Source organism: Prinia subflava, chromosome 5 (assembly GCF_021018805.1).
Source record: "Prinia subflava isolate CZ2003 ecotype Zambia chromosome 5, Cam_Psub_1.2, whole genome shotgun sequence".
Lineage (NCBI taxonomy): Eukaryota > Metazoa > Chordata > Aves > Passeriformes > Cisticolidae > Prinia > Prinia subflava.
The window spans coordinates 40400794-40421003 of NC_086251.1; the positions used below are offsets into that span (position 1 = coordinate 40400794).

The window sequence follows — 20210 nt, forward strand, 5'->3', positions numbered from 1 at the left end:
CATCCCAGCCAGGCAGCACAGCTCCCTTGCACAGGTGCTGGCTACAGATTTATGCACAACACTCCTGGCAGATGGGACCTTCTCAAGTGGCAGCAACAGGACCCTCCACACACACTGCCCAGAATCAAAGGCTTCTGGTCAGCCATCCTGAGGGTAAGGGGCAAGGGAACAAACCCCTTCCCCTCCCTGCTAAATAAACATGAATTCTGCTGATATTCCAGCCTTAGGAAAACAAAGCTGTTTCCATTTAGCTCAGGTTCTGGGCTGAGGTGCAACTCCACCCGCACAATCCATCCAATCAGGTCTTTGCTTCTCCAGGCAGAGATTCAGGCTGAGGTCAAGAAGAGGGAGGATTTACAGCTAGTCCACACCGGGAGGGCCTCTAACACCCCTAGGATTTTGCTCTCCAGAGCACTTGCTGTTCCAACCAGCACAGAATGGGGATCTCTCAGCTTCTTCAGCAGCTAACAAGTCTCCACAGGCTCCCTCAGACACCTAACTCCAAATATCCACTGAGCCACAGACTGCTGAAGGAACTTGGGGTGTGGTACTGATTGCTTAGCCTGTATTTCCAGGGATGGCAGTGTGAGCATCACCAGCTCTGGTCTCAGCAAAGTAGACCCAGAGCTGCCCTTCTCCCAGCCTAGTCCTTCCCTGGGCAAGAGTTGAGCTCAGGTAAGACTGAATACATCTTCTTTAGTCCCAGGAAGAAGAGAGAATGCACACCATAGAGGCAAGCCAAGGATGGAGTGCTCCTTACCCAGTACCTCTCCAAACAGAAACACTGACGGGTACATGTAACTCCACAGCACTGATGCCTGTGCTCAGCACAACATTCAAGCTGACCTTCACATCCACATCTTTCCAAGACTGCCAGCATACCCAGAAAAGGATCTATGACAGCTACAGTGGGAATACCCACAGGTCCATTCACTAGCCCTCACATCTGACAGGTGAAAATACGAACCAACCAGTACAACCAGTTGCATATGACTGGTACAACCCTGTTGCTGAAGGAGCTGCCACTTCTCACCAAGGGTGAGAAGGTACCTTGAGGGTAGAGGACTGACAGTAACATCTCCTGCTGTGCCAGTTGTGCTTCCTGGGCTCTCCTGGCAGGGAAGCCACAGAAGGCTACTTGTCCTTCCAGAGCTCTGGAGGGCCTGAAGCAGAACCAGAAGCACATACATACCAGAAGCAGAACCATGAAAACAGGCAGCTGTCTGGTCATGCTCTTCACCAACACTTTGTGGGCTCTTACAGACTCCTAAAGATTTCCTACCTCCAGACCACAGTCATGATAAGCAGCAAGTCCAACTACATGAGGATAAGAAATCATTTTCAAGCATTCCCATCACTCAGGTAAGTGAGGAATATTTTGGTCCAGGCAGTTCCTAACTAATTCGGCTGGCTGCTCCCGTAACGCTCTCGGAAGGCTCACTTCAGAACACATTGAAACCAAAAGCAACCCAATCTCTTCTTAGAGACCAGGTCTCTGTGCAGGATTCATGGGTTTTGTTGCATGTTTATAGGGAATCTAATATAGTACTGTTCTAGTGCATGGCTTCAGAGCTTCTGATTATTAGCTCTGTACAAGCAAACATAAATAAAGCAAATAGAAATGCAAATAAACAAAAGGAGAATGCAAATTCACTCAAGTGAGGATTCATTTCGTGTCTTGGCACAGCAAGACAAGGCTTAGATGTCTATAAGCTCCCACTCTTGTGCAACTCCTGCTTGTTAGCTATGCAAATGAGGTTGGGGACTGCATGTTTGTCCTGGAACTCAGAGTCTTCTCACCACCACTGACCTAGAATCACCAGTGTCCTCCATCCACTGAACCATTCAAGAGCTTCTTCTACCTCTTCCTTATTGACAAATCAGACAAGTAAGCCAGCTCCTGTGAAATCATGGCAGAATGACTAGAAAAAGTCAGTGTCCAGCAGCACACCTCACCCTTATCCTCAGATCATGGACCAACAAGGCAAAAGCTGTACCTCTCACACTTGACAGTGAACTGAACTCCAGTGAATGCAACTCCGAGTTTGCAATGCCTAAGAACCAATCCTCATACTTGCAAACATGAGCAAGCTCTACCTTGCTTTTTTAAGACAAACTTCTTGCTTTTGCTGCTACAGCCCAACTGTATGAAGAAAGTTTCATGCAAAGGCACAGAAAGTACTTCAGTGGAAAGAGATGATGTTGTCACTGCAAGTTCAGGTAAGTCTAAGAGTGTGCTTTCATGAGACTAAGAAGTGACTTTCCCACCACCAAAAGGCGAATCCCCTCCTTTCCTCCCCTTCATTGCTAGATGTGCAATTCTGTCCAATTCTTCTGATCTCATGATCTTCCAACAAGCCAATTTATCCCACTGTAGTGGCAGAAAATTATCCTTGGTTTTGCTGTGTTAATTTTTTTTGCTGGTTTACTGAACTGAACCAACTCACACAGAGACCAGATGGGGACCAACAAGTGAAGCAATGGGAGGGCCTGACCAAGCCCACACCTTTGGGCTGTAGATGTTCACTCTTACAGGCTCTGCAGCTAGCCCAGAAGTTGGCATGCTGAAAGGGCTACTCAAAAACATTTGGGAAACAACTCTTCTAACAGCAGGAAGACTTTTAAGTCATGCAGTAACACACCATGTTATAAGTTCCACAGACAACAGAAAAAATCCAAGTGACTGAATTGTACAGAAGAACACCCAGGGACTGAAGAGAGGGATTTTGATGCAGACCAGTGCCAGGGTGCAGGCAGCCCTCCACCTGCCTGCAAAGCAGGGCTGTTAAACATCATTTGGGCAGAACAGCACCCAGAGGGGTGGTGACAACTCCCTCTTGGAGAGACACACAGCAGCCTCAGAAGATCCTTCAGGACATCTCCAGAAGGTAGTCAGTGGTGGACATGTCCCAGTGTCCTACCTGTGGCCATTGCAAAGGATGATAGTCAAATTCTCTTGCTGAAGCATGGGATAAAGGTGACATCCTATGGTCTTCATGAGGAGGGAAGAAGGAACAGCATTGCGTGGTCCTTAATGGAGTCCTATTTCCCTGGGATAGTGCCAGAGGATTTAGGGTACGGTGGGCAGCTGGGCATCCAGCAGTCCCAGGTCAGTGATCACTGGATGCTATGTCTGACTGGCTGGACAAGAATGCTCTGCCAGTGCCTGCACAGCCCTCTGTCCTCTGTGTGGAGCCTGAGGTCATGTTCCTTACTGGGAAAGCCTTCAACAGGTGCTGTATCTCCAAGGACACTGCTGTCCCTCCCCTCCAGTCCCTCCGCACAGAGTGGTAGCACAGAGGGGTAGGAGGAGGTCATCACCTCAGGGTAACTCGTCAGCAATGCCCAGGATTACAGGCCTGTGAGAGGGCTGCATGCTCACTTGGGCAGCAAACCTCTCTTTGAGCAGCAATGACAGGGGATTGGCCACCTCTCCCTGCCAGCATCACCTCTGCCTTTCTTGAATTTGGTTTCTATCAGATAGTCTTCCATTTGGGCACAAAGATAGTCAGCTTCAGTGAACTACTCAGTGCCAGTAAAATCTTTGCCAGTCATTTGAGCCTCACCAAAACTCCTGACAGCCCAGGGTTTAGAATTGTCTCCAGCCCATGCATTGGCTCTGTTTCAGAAGAGACAGAAAGGCAGTAGCCACTGTAGGAGCAATGGGCACATTGGAAACAACCTGCAGGAAAATAGAAAAACAAAGGCCAAATTGCCCTCTCCTCAAGCAGCTCTGAGTGATGTTGACAGAGAAAACAAAAAGCTCAAATAAGTAAAGGAGAAACTGAAGTTACCTCCTGGTTAAGCACCTGTAATTTGCTGTAATGTCTTCCTGACTGTGACTGAGAGGCTCCTGCCGGAAGCCATGAGAAAATTCTCTGTTTCGATGGCTACCACCAAAACTGTTTTTCTGGCCCAGCAATTGAGTGAACAGCTCCAATAGACACAGGGGCCTTTAGGGGTGATGCAGTCTAACACTTTGCTCTCATGTTCACAGACTCTTACAGAAAAGTGGAGATGGTCTAAAAAAACCCAAACAAATAATATGTGTGGGTTGTTGTACAGCAGCAGGCAATATTCTCAATGCTCTATCCCCACCAAGCTGCTTGCACAGCAGCAGTGCTCATTTGGGAAAGACACCTCTCTCATCTTTACTGCCTCATTCAGCAAAACCGGCTCCAGCTCCAGCAGGATGTCACAAAACAAAAAGTTTTGTGGAGGAGTGGTAGCTCAGGTACAGGAGCATCTCAGCATTGATCTGAGGTAGTTGTGCTGAAATGCTGAGTTCTTCCTCACCCAAAAGACCAGATGATGCCACAGTTGTCATCCTGAGCTCCTCAGAGTCCCTCCTGCATGGACCTCTGAGCTCCAACAGCTCCACCTTTGCTTCTGTACCCAACATGCAGGCATCTACCTGGATACTGAATGGCACCCACCTGGGTACCACAGCAAAATTACTCAGAAGTATAGAAAAAATGGCTCAAGCATTGCTAGAGTCTGCCAGGAGACACCTCTGAGTGTCCTTGTTTTGCTAATACCAGCATTTATAAGCACACATCAGATGTATGTACTCTTCTGTGGGTACTATCTGGATATATTGCTCTAAACATACCCTCTTGGGAAAGAGATTTACCCACCACTCCTCTGTCCACCCTGCTGCTACCACGAAGGCTATTCACCAACAGGAAAAGGACCAGTTCTCCTTCCTCATGGGATCATCATTAGCCTGCCTCATTCCTGTGTGTGTGACAGGGGACTGTGACAAAGTGCTGGAAACAAACTGAGTCCCTTGGAGAGACAGCTTGACCTGACCCCTTATGTCAGCTACCACAGCCTATGGAGGAGTTTTCATCACGAACCAAATTGTCCAATGTCATGAAGCAGAGACTGTGGCCCAGCTGATCAAGGTGTTAGTTGCCTGAGGGATGGGCAGAGCATCCTGCCAGGAGCTGGTTTGACTTACACAGCTGGGACGTGCCGTGGGATGGGCGCCTGAGCCCCTTGCGGGGAGGCATCCCGCCCTGTTGTGCTGGTCCTCCTCCGGAGGGAGCTTGTGGGGGGCTGGAAGGCAGCAATGGCGCCAGGTGGGTGGTACTCCTGCTCAGGAACAACTTCTTCACACCGGGAGCCCTGGAAGCCTGAGCGGCAGGTACAGACCTGGGGGCGGCTGCACGAGCCCTTGTTCTGGCATGGCGGGTCGCAGACAGCTGAGGAGACACAGAAAGGCAGTTAGTGGACACAGCACTTTAGCCTCATGGTGGGGACACCCAGCTGGGGCAGCACAACTGGGACAGTCCCATCTCATCTCTACAGGCAGGTGACCTTCAGAGTGTTGGTGTTACAACTGCTGCGGGCCCCTAACACAAGGTCACACCTCTATTCTCCGCGCTGGTCTCCGCAGAGCTCTTCTCCAACAATACTCATTTCAGAAAGTTCAGAAATGAGCAGCATGGCCTGCAGAGAGCACATGGCCACCAGCATTGCCCAGAGTGCTCTGGACAGGAATAGGTCCTAATTCTCAAAGCAAGGGATTGCATGTTACCTTTAGTCTGTTTCGGGGTCTGATTTGCACAGTGCCCCTGGCCTGCCCTTCAGTGCTTTCCAGCTTTCCTTCCACTGCTGATTTTGGAGTCACTGTGCTCAAATTCCTCCACTGCTACGGGGATTTACAGTTCATTAACCTTATGCCTAAATCAACCTCTGAGCCTGTGTGTTCCTAATTACAGCACATCAGCTTCAGTTTGCGCCCCGGGAGGAAAGTGCTATTAATTATACACAGGACCCTAACACTTCCCAAGTCATCCCAGATGCCAAATTGGGTTTATAACCCAGGCAGTGGCAGTCAGGAATCCACAGATTGCTCCAGGAGGACTGGGCTCATTGTTCTGAGCAAGAGTAATTGAAAAGGCACTGGAAAACAGTGTTGTCCTCCAAAGAAAGAAGGTGCCAGCTGGTCAAAGGGTAATGAAATCTTGTTGGACAACACAAGGCAGACATTAACCTCCAGCCACATGGAAAGCCTGTAAATGGGTTTCAACCCATGAAGCCACTGCTTCTGCTGAAATCCCCTCTCCCAGAACTGCCCCAGGGAGGCTGCAGGGGCATCTCACCACCTTTACACAGAGCTGCAGAGCTTTCATGAGCATGTCCCTCCCCTTCTAGCTGTGCTCTCCTCTCCTGTGAGACACAAGCCTGCCTGTGAGAAACACTGTCTGGACAACAAACATACAGACAGCTCTTTCCTCGTGTGCCATCCATACATCATCCTGCTGTCATCAAGTGAGAGAAGTCCTTATGCAGACGCTCGAATTCCTTTCACAGCAGTATAGACCCCACAACCCTTCCCTCATCCCAAAACTAGCTTGCCATCAGCTTTTCGTAACTAGATCAGGGATATGCTCACTGGAATGCTTCATGTGACATTTATTACCATGTTAACACTCAGGAAGATCTCAAGGAAAAGGAGACCCCAAGTCACGTAGGGCTGTATAGGTTAAAGCCAGAGGTTTTGATGAAATCTCCCAGTAAAATAAATCAGCCAACACTGTAGTCTCTGGAACAGGGACAAAGTCCTAGTCAGGCAGGAATTAAGCGTCTCTGGGAAGTCTGGCACTCCAGAAGTTGATGTAATTTATAATACAAAACTCAGCTGTGATTTAAATAGGCTGCCAGTCCCTACTGTTATCTCCCAATAAATGCCTGTTTTAACAAAGGCCACCAGCCCAGGAAGCCTGCCATTGAAAACAACCACTTCACATGCTGAAATACTGCAGGGCCACGATGCTGGGACCTGGAATCACAGCAGTTCTCACAACCTCTCCCACCAACAGAGTCACCTTAGACTGTAACCTTCAGCAGGAAAGTGGTGATAAGTGACGAGGCACTCTAAAAGGCCCCTAAGGAGTTCACATAGAGAAGAGGAAGAAGGGAATGGGATCAGTCTTCTGGTCTCTTCAAGCAGGATGAATGGGGAGCTGCCCTAGCTGAAATATTTCAGCTCTGGGATTAATCCCCTTCCTAGTTGCCTTTACAGACCCAGGAAAACTTGAAAGAGGTTTAAATTTGCTGTTTATTACTTAGCTCAGCTATGCAAAATAAGGAGAGCAAATCAGTCAGTGGCAGCACTGCCAGTGACAAGTGTGTGAAATCACTATTCAGGGCCCCCCAAACCATAACATTGGCTGAAGAAACAAGATGGTTAAAATACATATATATATTTGTAATCTTTCTCTTTGCTTTCTGTTTCCTGACCTCAGGGGTTACTTTGAGATGTTGCTCCCCAGCTTGGGGTATTATAAACAGTTTCTGTTAAGATGACAGGTACTCATTTCTTCTCACTGGAGTCTCATGTAATCACCTGCTCCAGGAGCTGGGGATTAGGGGAAACAAAAATAGTCATCTCAAAACTCTTAATAAAAGAATAAGACTTGGGGCACTGCAGAAGTATGACTAGTAGCAAATCTAGTTCGTTCAAGAACATCTAGCAGTGCCCTCACAGATCAAGTTTAGTCTTCAGTCGATGAGGCAAGTCCTCCCAGCAAGGTCACATAGCAGGGATGACTGTGGCATGACTCTGACCACCCAGCCAGGCCTGTCAGAGGGGAATGCCACCAAGTTCAGCCTTGCATTGCTTTGCAGGCACACCTGGCCCAGGGCTGAGCAATAACATGCGAGGTGACATTCAATTACTGAGTCCTTGAAGCTCTGCTCATGCTCTTCATCTAGGAGAGCGATGTAGATCTTCACTGTAAGCAGCTCCTGTGCAGTTCCATTTAAAATGCAGGGGAACCTGTCCATCAGCTAGGGCCTCCACAGGAAAACTGAGAAGGTGCTGAAGGACTTGTTATTTAGTCCACTGTCTCATGGCAAAGTAATGTATGTAAACTCAATTCTAACTTATAGCTCTGACTGTGGGAGCACACCCAGAAGGGATGGACAATTTAACACAAGTGAGATCTGTGCAGAGTGACAGGAAGGTAAATCAATTGCAATGCAGGAATAACAGAGAGAAAACAGAACTTCAGTGAAGAACAGCCAGGGTTCAAAAAGCCCTATAGCCACCGTTGAGAAGACAAAAGAAGAGGCATGTGAATGTCATTTTGCAGATGTGAAAAAGCCTTAGGGATGCTAATGGGACTGTCTGAAGTCACTGCTGCGAGGCCACAACAGAGCCAGAGACTCAGCCTGGAATCCCTGCACCTTTATTCACCATCTTAACTGCAAGACCATCTGTATAAGATTGGAAAGTGCACTAGTTTATTTAGTCCTTCCTGACACACTGATTAAAAATGTTTCCTTTAAACTTTAAAATATTCATGTCAGGAAAAAAGCTCATGCTGCATTCCCAGTCCAGCCCAGGGTCTGGGACTGCTCCCCCTGCTCCCAACCCTATCTCTGGAAGCAGCGAAAAACCATCATGAATAATGCTGATGAAAGTGGAGGCTGATAAACTGACATGGGGAGGCTGAGTATAATGAGTTAATAGGCAGCAGTTGAATCACTGACAAGTGTACACTGCAGCCACTGCAGCCCCTAAAATGCAGGCAGTGCAATTGGGCTTCTGGACAGCTTGTCTACACAGGTTTCTTCTCCACCAACTAAGAACATAATGGCCAGAGTCTCACTCCAGAATAAAGTTAAATAGGCAGGAGGTTGAACCCTTCAGGCCTACATTCAGATGCAGTTCACTATCCCTAATGGCCCCTTCTGCAAGAAGACCTCTGGAGCCTCATGCATCCAGCCCCTGTATGCAGCTCAGTGTGATGACCTAGCAGTGTGTGGGTAGAAATCAAGTTCACTGCAAATGGACAAGGTCTTCCTCCTAAACTCCCTTAGCTCATTTCCACTTTCCCAGGAGATGTTGTTGCTCCAGGGAAAGATAGCTATCTTTTTATTTTCCCAGTCACAGACTGTCTGAAAATTCCACAACTCCTCACTGCAACTTTGGTCCTCAAATCTGAAACATACGGAGAGACACTTCCCTAAGGCTGGAGTTAAGTCATATGTAGGGATGTTGAAAGAATAAAGTGCTTACAAAAGCATGGGTGAGGGAAGAAACCACCACTCTTGGTAGGTGAGAGGAAGTAGATTATGACAACAATTTGACCTATCTTCTCTCCTGTACCTGGGCTCAAATCCTTGAAAAACAAGGATCTGTCCAACACATGAATACCAATTCTTCAATGTTTCATCACTCGTAAAAGGTTCCCTCTGGCTGCATTTCTAACTTCCTTGATATGCCACATATCAAAGACCATGGGAACAGACATTAAACAGCATTACAGTGCAGAAAATTAATGGGGATGGGCTGTCCAGCTTGCCTTGGCAGCTTTAAAAACAGCTGAATGTCTCCAGCAGCTTGAACTCCAGCAGAAAAGCCCAGGGAGGGAGGTAGCTGGGAGTTAAATTATGTTTACACATCACCAGTCTCCACCGAAGTCCTGCCTGAGCTTTACCATCCTTGGTCAGGGGGACACTGTCAGGCCTGACCATGCTGACACTGTCCTTTTAATGAATCCTTGGGAACAAGGGCTCAGCACCTGAGCAATCACTAGGCAGCCTGCATGGCTGCAAGCCCAGACCTACTGCTCCTACCAAAATCCCTAATGAGAGAAAGATGCTGCCATGGCTGGCCCCGCGCTGTGTTTACAGACACTGTCTGGCAGCACAGCACGCTCTCTACCGTTTGGCTTCTGTCGGCCTGGGGGAGAGGGAGCAGGGACGTGAGTCAGCCCTTGGCCCCCTGCTCCCAAACAGCGATTGCTAATGCAATTACCCCAGCACGGCCAAGGCGCCGTGAGATCCCGCGGCAAACAAAGCTGAGCCTCCTTCCCTGCTCAACATCTGGGCAGCTGCTGCCACTCCAGTACAGGCAGATGCTCTCGCCCATTGAGGGCCGGCGCTCCCCGCCGGCCCGTGCTCGCTGCCCCCGCGGCGGAGCGAGCAGCGCCGGCAGCCCCGCACCTCCCGACACCGAGGAGGGGCACGGGCGGCGGGCCCCGGGAAGGGCCACGGATGAGCTGCGATGTGCAGCGCTGCTGTTCAGGCAGGGATCACAGCAGGGCTTCGTCTGTAGCTGCGGGGCAATTGAGGATGAAGAGGACAGTTCACTTGTCTCTGGTGTGCGCTGCACCGGTGCCTGCCCAAACATCTCTCGCAGTGCTGTGTCAGGGAGCCCACAATGACCGCAGCCCACGGGGCTGTGCCGGGGCTGCCTGGGTGAGCAGAACGCTTAATACTTCCTCTGTGGGTAGGCAGAAGGGTCCTGGCCAGGCAGTTTTGCACTGCAGGAGCACGTTGCACCTCACTGCCTTTTTAGGCACCCCATGCTCCAGCCCCACCCATCCTTGCCCTTGTGCTAAATCCATTAATTACTTTCCTTAATAGCACTCAGATAATCTGCAGCCCCGATTCCCCGCTCAGCATCAGCAATGCTCACCCACGTGGGCACAGCCCCAGTCTGCCAGCTCCCAACTCCTGGGCCTTTCACAGACCCATCTTTGCTCCAAGCAGGACAAGTGAGACCCCAAGGTTCAAAACTCACATGTAAATGTGCCACTGCAATGCTCTGGCCCAACAAGATCCTGTCCTGGATGGACACTAATAACAATAATGAAGTAAAACTATAATTACTCTGCATATTCAGATTTTACTGGCAGACACAAAGAGCTGACCTCTAGCCTGGCAGTCCCACAGCAAGGCTGTGGCACTGCCTCCACAGACCCCATGATTTATCTCCTGCCCTGGCACAGTGCACGGGAAGTGTGTGGGGTCACAGTAGTATTGAAGCACTTTTAGGGGTGCATCCTGAGGCTTGCAGTGGCTGAGACTGTCATACTCACGTTTGATGCAGCGGTTTGTGCCTGGAGCTGTGGTCCATCCTGGGCAACACTGTCTGCCACAGACATTTGGCCTAAGCAGAGAGACAAAGCAGCATGGTTAGGAGAGGGGGAAGCTGAGGTCTTGCTGCAACCATCACCTCTGAGTCACCCACAAAATTATTTCCTGCAGCATCTGATATTTCCTTCCAGATGGACCAGCAGCTGAGATCAAAACCAATGGGACAAGGGCTGAGTTGCTTAAGTGCTTAGAAAAGAAACCCCCAAGGACTGTGAATGCTGCAGTGTGAGCAATCCCTGAGAGAGGAGCTCCCTTTTGAACTGGCATTATGCTGGATTCCTGGCATGGCACTCAGAGGAACCATTTTCCTCCTGAGAGCAATTGGAGGCCAGCAGCCTCATTAAAGATCATTAAAGATCTCATGGTTCTTCATAGTATTGGGGTTAAAATTTGGCCCAGTTTCAACTTTGGTCATAGTATCTTGCCTCTGCAAATGTCCTGAGCTGCTTCAGCTGAAGACAACACTTCATTCTCTACCTAACTGCTGCTGCCTGTAGCTGCTCATTGCTCATTGCCCTGGGAGGGGTGGCACGCCAGAAGCTGCACTCTGGGATGCTCCCCAGCTTGCTCTCCCTTTGCAAGCACCCCAGCTCTGCATTTGTGGTCTGTCTCTAGAGCAGTGACCCAGGGAGCTGAGGACTCTCTGGTGATATGAAATTTGTGTCTACCTAACGTGCATAGTGCTACACTAATTCCAAGATGCTGAAATCATTTCCATGGGTGTTGAATCCAGGATTTAGCTGCAGTTACTTACATAAATGCAGTTAATTTTTTTGTCCTTACATAAATGACATCCTCCCCACCTCTCTGTTCTTATGTGTTTCCAGGTAGGGATGACTGTCAACATACAGCTATCATAGACAGTGCTGGGCCTCTAAGAGGTGCTGTGCAATGCCCAAGCAGGCAGCTGATGCTGCTTCCTCTGGTCACATCATATTTAAGTGTCTTAATGAGAAGGGATAACAAGTTCCATGTCTCCAAGAATATTATTCATCATGGAGGGAAGATTTTAGAAATAGGTAACTTGTGCATGTCTAGGTACATGAGAAAGAACAGTTGTCAAAAGATAGAAAGTCAGAAATAGCCTGAAAGCTCTGGAAATCCTCTGGAAATGAAGTGGCGAGTATGGTTTATTTCTAATGCTGGACAAGGCAGTCAGAGCTGCTGACACAATTTATAGGAACCACAGAAACATGCACATTTGTCTTCTGTGTTGACTTTAACATGAACACAGTGGGGTCAGAGGAAGATCCTCCTCTAAACTGGCATCCTCCTAACTCCTGCATCCACATGGCATGAGATGAGACTCCAGAAGGGCCAGGGCTCGAGCTGTGGGGCTCATGTTTTAGGAGAGCCAAGGACAGTGGGTGGCAGGTATGCCAAGGATTGTTCTGGTGTTCACAAATGAAGCTGCCTATAGAGGTGGAGCTGCTCCATGTGGGAAAGGGAAGTGGTCTGAGAAGCCACATCATTTAAAAGTTACCTAGTTCTTCAGGATCAATGTTTTATTAATCTGTGCAGATTTTTATAGGGAGAAAGAATTTAAATTCCCTTGGTGCAACTTCCTGCAAGCAGAAGAAGCCAAAGTAATTCTAGCACCCACTCATGTCTTTTCTGGATGGGCAAGAGCACAAATTTCCAGAATTTTGTCTATCAAACCAAAGAGATGTATGAGTCTCTTCCTTAAGATATCCTCAGAAAGCATCCCATGGAGGAAAAACACTTCCTTTATTTACTACGTAAGAGCTCACAAGGCCTTCTTCATTTTTAAGGTGTCCTGATCAGTAAAAAGAGAAAACCATTGAGCTGGAGCAAGTCTTTAGGTAATTAAGGTCCAGAGAGGAACTCCAAGAAGCAACATAAGCATCTTTGCTTGGACTGCCACAGCTCCCATTCTTCCTTTGGCACAAGTGAAACACACCTCGTAAGTCATATTCAATCTGTTCAAGGAGCAAAGCCCTTTCCCTTTCCTACCTCAACTTATCCAGAAAATCATGTTTCTTGTAGGCAAAATAGCTACCTTCTCCAGAGAACCTATTTTCACCTTGAATCATACTATCAGTTCTTCATGGGATTAAAGTTTAAATTTTATCTTCATCTCTCACAGGCATGCTGGAGGGAGCATGTTGCTAGCTGCTCTCAATGCCAACACCAAGCCAGAGGTCACAGGAAGAAAGATACAAGGCTAAAATAGACAGAGGCTGCCTGAGCAGAGAAGTCCACTCCTGAGGTCATGAAACCCCATTGGGTTCAGCACAAATCTCTCATTAATAGAGCCACACGAGTTGCCAGCCTCAGGTGAAAGGGTTGGTGTTGATGCCAGCACCAGCCAGGGCGATGCTCCTGGAGGGAGGACAGCCCAGCATACACAGAGGGGAGCAACCTGGCAGGGATGCCCTCAGAGGCAGGGGCAGAAGGAGTACCTGGATGGAAATGGTCCTTCCTACCATAAGGTCCTGGGTGAGAGAATGGGAAGAGATGGAGGCAGGCAGGACCTCATATACATATATCTTGATTGCATGTATCACTTGTCCTGCTACAGGCACATGGGCAACTTAGCACCTTCCCAAACAGTCCCCAGCCCAGCTCAGACCAAAGCAGACAAAGACCATTTTCAGTAGCCATTCCCCCTTTTTGAAGAGAAAGGGCATTGAATAGCTCAGACAGCTAAATAGCCACAGTGACAGAGAAAACCCTAAGGCATAGCTCAGTGCATTTCTGGGAAAATGTAGAGTGGGGCACTGGATCCACATTAGGGTATCTGTGCCTCTGCTCAAGTGCCAGGTATACTCTGAGGTCTCCAAAGAGCACAGGCAGCAGCAGCAACTGCAAACCAAGCTTTTTCTTCATTCTGTGGCTAGCATGCACCATTCATGCCCAGGTACAGTCCCTGGCATGTTGAGCTTGGTGTACAGGAGTTCCCAGGCACTATTCACTGACCTGCTCTTTTTCTGGGATAGACAGATCCTTGAGACTCCCCAGAGTGCTAAAGCCAGTGCCATGAAGCCTCTCTGCACCCAGAAGAACCATTCATAGCCCTGACTGGATGCACTGGCACAACCTTTGACTTGAGCAAAGGAGCTGCCACAAGCAGCTTCATCCCCTCCTTTGCTGCTGCATCCAGGGGCCACCATCAGGATCGGACTCAGGCTGTGCAGAGGCACCCAGGATCAGAGCAGTCTGCAAGATCTTGCAGTGTTATCTTAAACAAGAACAAGCAACCATAAGAGACACCAGGAAGGTGGAAGGTGGAAGGTGGAAGGTGGAAGGAAAACAAGAAAACAGTAGTAACATCGTGCCTTTTACAGCGATGATCACATACTGTTCCTGAAGCATTCAGTAGAACCCTTTTTTTTCACCACTTATTTTAATAGCAATCTATGCATCATCTTCCAGCTTCACACAGAATTCTGTGCTGCCAGATATGCTGACTCCATTCAGACCATGTACAGCATCCTCACAGGAGGCCAGAGGGACCATTAGATCATCAGGTCTGCCTTTCTACTGCAAGAAAGTGAACTTCATCCAAATGCATATGAAATATTTGCAATCAGACCCAGTGAAGAACATTAGCAAAAGGCTGTTGGCATCGATGAGTCACTGAAAACCCTCTGCCAAGTCCACATCAGCATTAACTGCCTCCACTCCTGAGCAATCCTATAAACACATTGCAGCAAGAACCTATATGCTACAAACCCTGGGTAAAGCAGGATTATACAACCACAGATGGTGTCTACAACAGCAGTTAAAGATGAACTGGGGTGTAGAATGCCCAAAAGGAAAATTGGAGGGAGAAAGAACGAGTCTGGGATTCTCTGCCTGCTACTACCTGGGAAGCCTCACATGCCCCTTGAAACTGTCCAGGCAGGTGCCAGAAGTAGAGGTTTCCTCAGATTACTCTCCCATGACCTGCCTTCCTCATCACTGTGACCCATCCTCCCAGCCACAGAGGAACAGAGGAACAAGGGGGGACACATCTCAAGGGGCACAGATGTAGCGGGAGATGCCCAAGTGTCCTCCCAGGAGGACTGGCCAGCCCAAATTAGGGATGCATCCAGCACACAAGTACAGTCATAGTTGGTGTGTGTCGGGGCTACCCTATCCTGCAGTACTCAAGAGGAAAATCCTTCTAGTCAGGGGAGCTGGAGAAGCAGGGATGTTAAGCTGAGCAGAGCAAAGCAGTGATGTTTTCAGGGCTGGATTATTTTCTTCACTCAGTGTCAGAATTCAGTAACTTTCTGATGTTTGCTGGCATATCAAAAGTCACCTCACAGTGAGTCTTCTGGGAAAATACTAAAACCCGGCTCTTGAAAGTCTTGAAGTTGGATGCATTCGTGAAATTGTTTGTACAAATCACACCTGCAAAAAGGTCAGACGAGCAGAATGGCAGATACATCCAAAGAGTCCCCAGGAAAGAAAACTCACTCTTGGGTATGCAGCTATCAGATGAGATGAGAAAATAATTATCTAGAAAAACAGAGAGTGCTAATAAATGGGTTTTTCCAACCACAGAACTCTGCAGGGCCCCTGAAGGTACCAGCAGAGAGCTCTGACTGGGGAATCTGGAAAGGTAACACATGCAGGAGTTGAGATTTTTAGCCAAAATAATTATATAAATAAATAGTACTGGGGTTTAGTGTGCCTGCAAAGTTACCTGAGTAAGGGAAAATGAAGGTTGTCATACCAGAGACTAGCTGGAGTTCAGTGTAAATAGCAGAACAGAAAATATCCCACCTGGCAAAAAAATGAAACATCACAAACCAAAGTTTTTTAGGGGCCCTGAGTTTCCTGGATTAAAATGTGTCTGGTACAGCAAGGAGCGTAAGAAGATGGATGAGGTGGAAGGACAGAGTCTCCCAGAATGGCTGGAGGCAGCAGTTTTCCGTGAGGACCTGCACCATGTTGTTACTCATGGACAATTATTTCAGCTAGGCTTTCTCTTAAGCTCCAAAGACAGTAGGTTATAGAGAAGCTTCAAAAGTGATGCTTTGGACTCCAGAACAGACAGAAAGCCATTACAGGCACTTTTCAGAACTGAAGTTCTTGGGGATTGGAGAAAGCTCAGTGTCCCCAGCCTTGATCTTCCAGTGCAGAGCAAAGACAGACAGTGCAGCAGAGCCTGCATGAGAAACACAGCACTAGGACACAGCTCGTCCTTCCTTTAAGCTTGGAGGCAATGGCACTCTCAGGTACAGATGATAACAGGTAAACTGTGTGTAAGTGCTGGACCAACCATCCCTCTCTACACCCTGGATTAAGGGACGAAAGATACTTGCAAAAAGGTTCAGCGCTCTTCTGAACACAGCGTGAACCTCGGGGCTGCCCGCGCGCTCCTGACAGCAGCACAGGCCAGCTGTTGTCACCAGAGGCAGCTGCAGTCTGAAAACAAACATGCTGCATATCAGATGACTCAAATTCAACCAAACTGCTACATGATCCCAAAGCAACACTGACAGCATTCCAACTGCAGAAAGGGTAAAATCTTTCTGAGCCCAAAAAGGTCCAAATCTGACTGAGCAGGACTGGATTTTCCCAAGACTCCACCTCTGGGTGGCTGACAAGCCAAGATAATGAGCTGGGTAAGCTCAGAACATATATGCCTAGCTGTCAGTGATACTTCATATATCAAACATAATGGAAGCAGAGTGAACTTGGTGTTTCTGTGGATCTGTTGAAGGAAAGTACACAGAGTAGTAGAGAAAATATTTTTGTCTCAAAACTTTGCAAGGAGATTCGTATAGGAGAGAGAAAACTCAGAGACAGACCTTTTGTGTTCTAGTGAAGCTCCCCACCAGATGATAGCAGAAGACAGTTCTGCCCATGTCAGAGGGCTGTAAACCCAGTGCCTGCCCCCATAATCCCTCTAGCAAGGCTCACATGAGAGCTGACACACACAGGGCCACATGGGCTGGTCCAACTCCTGCGCCATGGTTTTGGTGGCCCTGCCCAAGTGGCAAAGGAGCTAATCTCGAAGGGCATCAGCCACGGGGAGCAGCAGAGGAAGGGGCCCTGGGCTGAAGAGCGTATCAAGCCCTGTGCCAGACGTCCCGCTCGCAGGCTCCCCTCACAACCGAGCAGCTGGCCTCGCACATGATATCCCCTCCACCTCCACAGGGCTGCAGCCAGACTGGAGCTGGAAGCAGCCCTGCCAGGCAAGTCATAGGAAGCCTCCTTCGCCTGAGCCAACTCAAGCCATGGGAAGCTGCGGCGTGGAGTGCTTACAAGGGGCCCATTATGGGAGGAAGGAGCCAAGAGGCCAGGTACCTGCAGCAAGAGCGGCAGCAGACAGACTCTGTCCCGCAGAGCCAAGCAAACCCCTCAGCTTCTCCACCACCTAAACCATACTGCATCCCTCTCGGGAGTCCCCCACCCTGCACGCCTCCCAGGACGGCCGCGGGCAGCTCCAGCGGGCAGCTGGAACGCTCTGCCCGCCGCGGCCCCATCTGCAGAAGGGCGCTACACCCGAGCACTGCCGAGCGCGCACCCGCCTGGCGGGCGCGGCCCACGCACACTCGTGTTCCCGCCGCGCCTGCGTGCGCACCGACACACGCACGCACCCGCCGGTGCGGGACAGACAGCACCGCAGCGAGCCCCGAGGGGGCAACCACGCCGCTCCGGACCCGGTCGCGGGGGAGCACTGCCCCACCATCCCGCGGGGACGTGGCAGCGCCGGGAGCGCCCTTGGGATGGAAAAGGGGATGCAGCACGGGGCTCGGGATGGGACCTGGCCCCTCCGTCCGGGGCTCCGCAGCGCCGGGACCGCCGGGAGTCACGCTCCGCATCCCCGGCAGGATGCCCGCCAACCGCAGCACTTACCCCGCCATCCTCCCTCTGCCGCTTGGCTCCTTCGCCCGGGGCACGACTCGCGCTTTCAGCCCGCTGCCCTGCCGCTGGCGGGAGGAGTCCTGCCTGTTCCTCTGTCCCGCGCCGGGACCGAGCCCGGCATCGCCCGCTTGGCCCCGGGCCGTGGGCAGCCCGCGGTCGGGACGCTGCCTCCGGCCGTCGGCACCGCTCGGGCTCCCCGCGGCGGCCGCGGAGCCGCGATCCACGTGGAGGGCTGCGGGGAGGGGCCGTGACGGTGGAGGGGACCGGGACGCTGGAGACAAGCCGTTCGCCGTGCCCACCGCCCCCAGGGCAGCCCCTCGGCTCCGCAGCCGCGCCGCCCCCCCGGCCCCCGGCTCCAGCCTAGCCGCCGAGTCCGGCCGACAGCGGGCGAAGCCCAGGAGGACGGCGAAGGTGAGCGGGAGGAGGCTGGCGGCAGCGCCCCGCATGGTGTCAGCCGGTGGCGAGGGGAGACGGCGGTGCGGAGCGCTCAGCGCCCGGCTGGCATCCCCCGGCGGGCGCGGGGCACCGGGGACCGCCGGCTCTCCGCCCCCCGCTCACCGCCCCATCCCGTTCCGGGACTCCGACGGGACCTGCCGCCCACCGGGGCCGGGGGCGCAGAGAGCAGTGCCGAGGCAGGGGAGAGGGCTGCCGGGCGGCCCCCGCAGGAGGAGGAAGGGGAGAAGGGCGGCCGGCCCCGCTCTCCGGGCTGCCAGCGAGATCCCGCGCTCCGCAGGCAGCTCCAAGCACCTTCGCGCCTGCCTCTGGCACTAGCAGCGCCTGGAGGGGATGGAGGGTTTTATTTTTGGAAACCTCCCCCTTTGTGTCTTTTTGATGCTGACATCCCCCCTCTCCAGAGGACACGGCTCGGCCCCCCTTCTTAGGAGAGGAGACATTCCAGCAACACCCACTTTGGCAAAGGGAAACAAACTACAACAGAGAAGCCTTAACCCCTGCCTGGCCAGGGAGACCCGGCCCGGCAGCCGGCGTGCAGCCTCCGCAGCCCGCCCCGATGCCCGGCCCGCAGCGACCCGCTGCAGCTGGGAGCGCTCGGCAAAGGTGGAGCCACCCCGGCTTGGGGAGCGCGGAACAGAAGAGACGGATGCCAGAAGAATACACCGCTGCCCCTCACATCTTGGAACTTCTGGAGCTGCAGCAGCACTGCTAGCCCTCTCGCTGCTCTGGATCGCATCTAGCAGGAGGAAGGCACGGCAATGGGAAGAGCCTTGTTGGCTATCCCACGCTGGCTCCAGAGCTCTCAGATCCTCTCAGTCCCATTCAGGGGTTTATAATCTTCCTTGTAGAAGTTCAAGCTAGAAAAGGACCCACCTATAAGCTCCAGGTCCTTCAGCCTGAGAGATCTTCCAGGAGACATATTCCAGGAGCTTAGAGTAGATGTCCATCCTTCCCCCTGTTTGCCTCTGCCTGAGTACCAAGAGGTTGAGAGAGGACTTAAAATGACTGCTTCACTTTATATGCACTGAGAAAGACTGAGAGAAGAGTAGGAGGAGGGAGAACAAGGGCACAAATTCCCTTTCAGCCACACACATTAGCTTGACCTTGTGCTCTGCCACATCTCTGCTGCTCTTGGCCATGTTAAGCAAGGAGCAAAGGCTCCCACTGAAGTGCAGACATGATCCTTTATTTTGGTGGCCTCATTCCAACCCACAGCATTGGTTACCTTAGTGGGTGACTAAAGGCCTCTCTACATGCAGAGAGACAGATTAGGGCCCCGCAATGCTCACAGGAAGGAGATACTCGCTGGATTCTGTCCCTGCAGTGGGTCCTGTGGTGACCACCAGTGCAGCAGCTGGATGGCTGCAGGAGAACACCAGGAACTCTGCATGTGCACAGAGTGATCCTTTGGGTGCACCTTTACATCTCCTAGCAGCTCGCAGAGTAGGGGCTCCTTCAGCCAGCTGCTGCAGCTCAGCCACTGGGTTTAAAAGGCAAATTGTCCCTTTTGATGCATGGGGTGACTGCAATATAGGACTACTGCCTCCTCTTCTGTGTCCGCTGCTCCCCCAGCCCGTTACAGCCCCATCCCACTGATGCTCCTCTCTTTTCAGCCTCTCCTACTACAGATGCTGCCTTCCCTGGTGCTCCCCAAGCTTTCTGCTTTCCAACAGCTTTGTGGCAGAGGGGTCTGTCCAGCTTCCCCAGTTCTACCTCTCCAGCCTCCAGCAGCTGCATTCCTAAAGCCTCTCCTGTTTGAAACCAGTGGCTTCATCTCCCTTCTCGTTGCCCTTCGGTGTTTAGGCTCTCTCAGACCACAGCCACCCCCTTCCTGGGTTGGAAGCACTGCTGCCTACCCTCCGGCATGCAGAGGAGCTGGGAAAGGAGCAAAAGTACAGGGAATGAATCCCCCCTGAATGCATGCTGGGTCTGGAGTGGACCAGGACCTCAGCACATCCTTTCTGGCTGGAGATGGCAAGTGAGGGAGATGGGAGGTAACTTCTCAGGTGAGCAAGAGTGACCAGAATAATGGG

General features: G+C 51.0%; 1 protein-coding gene across 2 annotated transcripts in view; it reads right to left on the reverse strand.

Annotated features, from left to right (window-relative positions):
* Positions 1 to 18567, reverse strand: part of LTBP2 (latent transforming growth factor beta binding protein 2) — a 70662-nt gene extending 52095 nt beyond the window's left edge. Inside the window, exons 1-3 of one of the 2 annotated variants that reach the window (XM_063398991.1) lie at positions 17716 to 18567; positions 10842 to 10912; positions 4964 to 5207 (exon numbers count right to left, since the gene is read on the reverse strand). In XM_063398991.1, the coding sequence (XP_063255061.1) occupies positions 4964 to 5207; positions 10842 to 10912; positions 17716 to 18170 (770 nt within the window). In that variant the 5' untranslated portion in view covers positions 18171 to 18567. The remainder of the gene's footprint in view (positions 1 to 4963; positions 5208 to 10841; positions 10913 to 17715) is intronic. The other variant, XM_063398990.1, reaches the window with a different exon arrangement.
* Positions 18568 to 20210: the final 1643 nt, after the last annotated feature.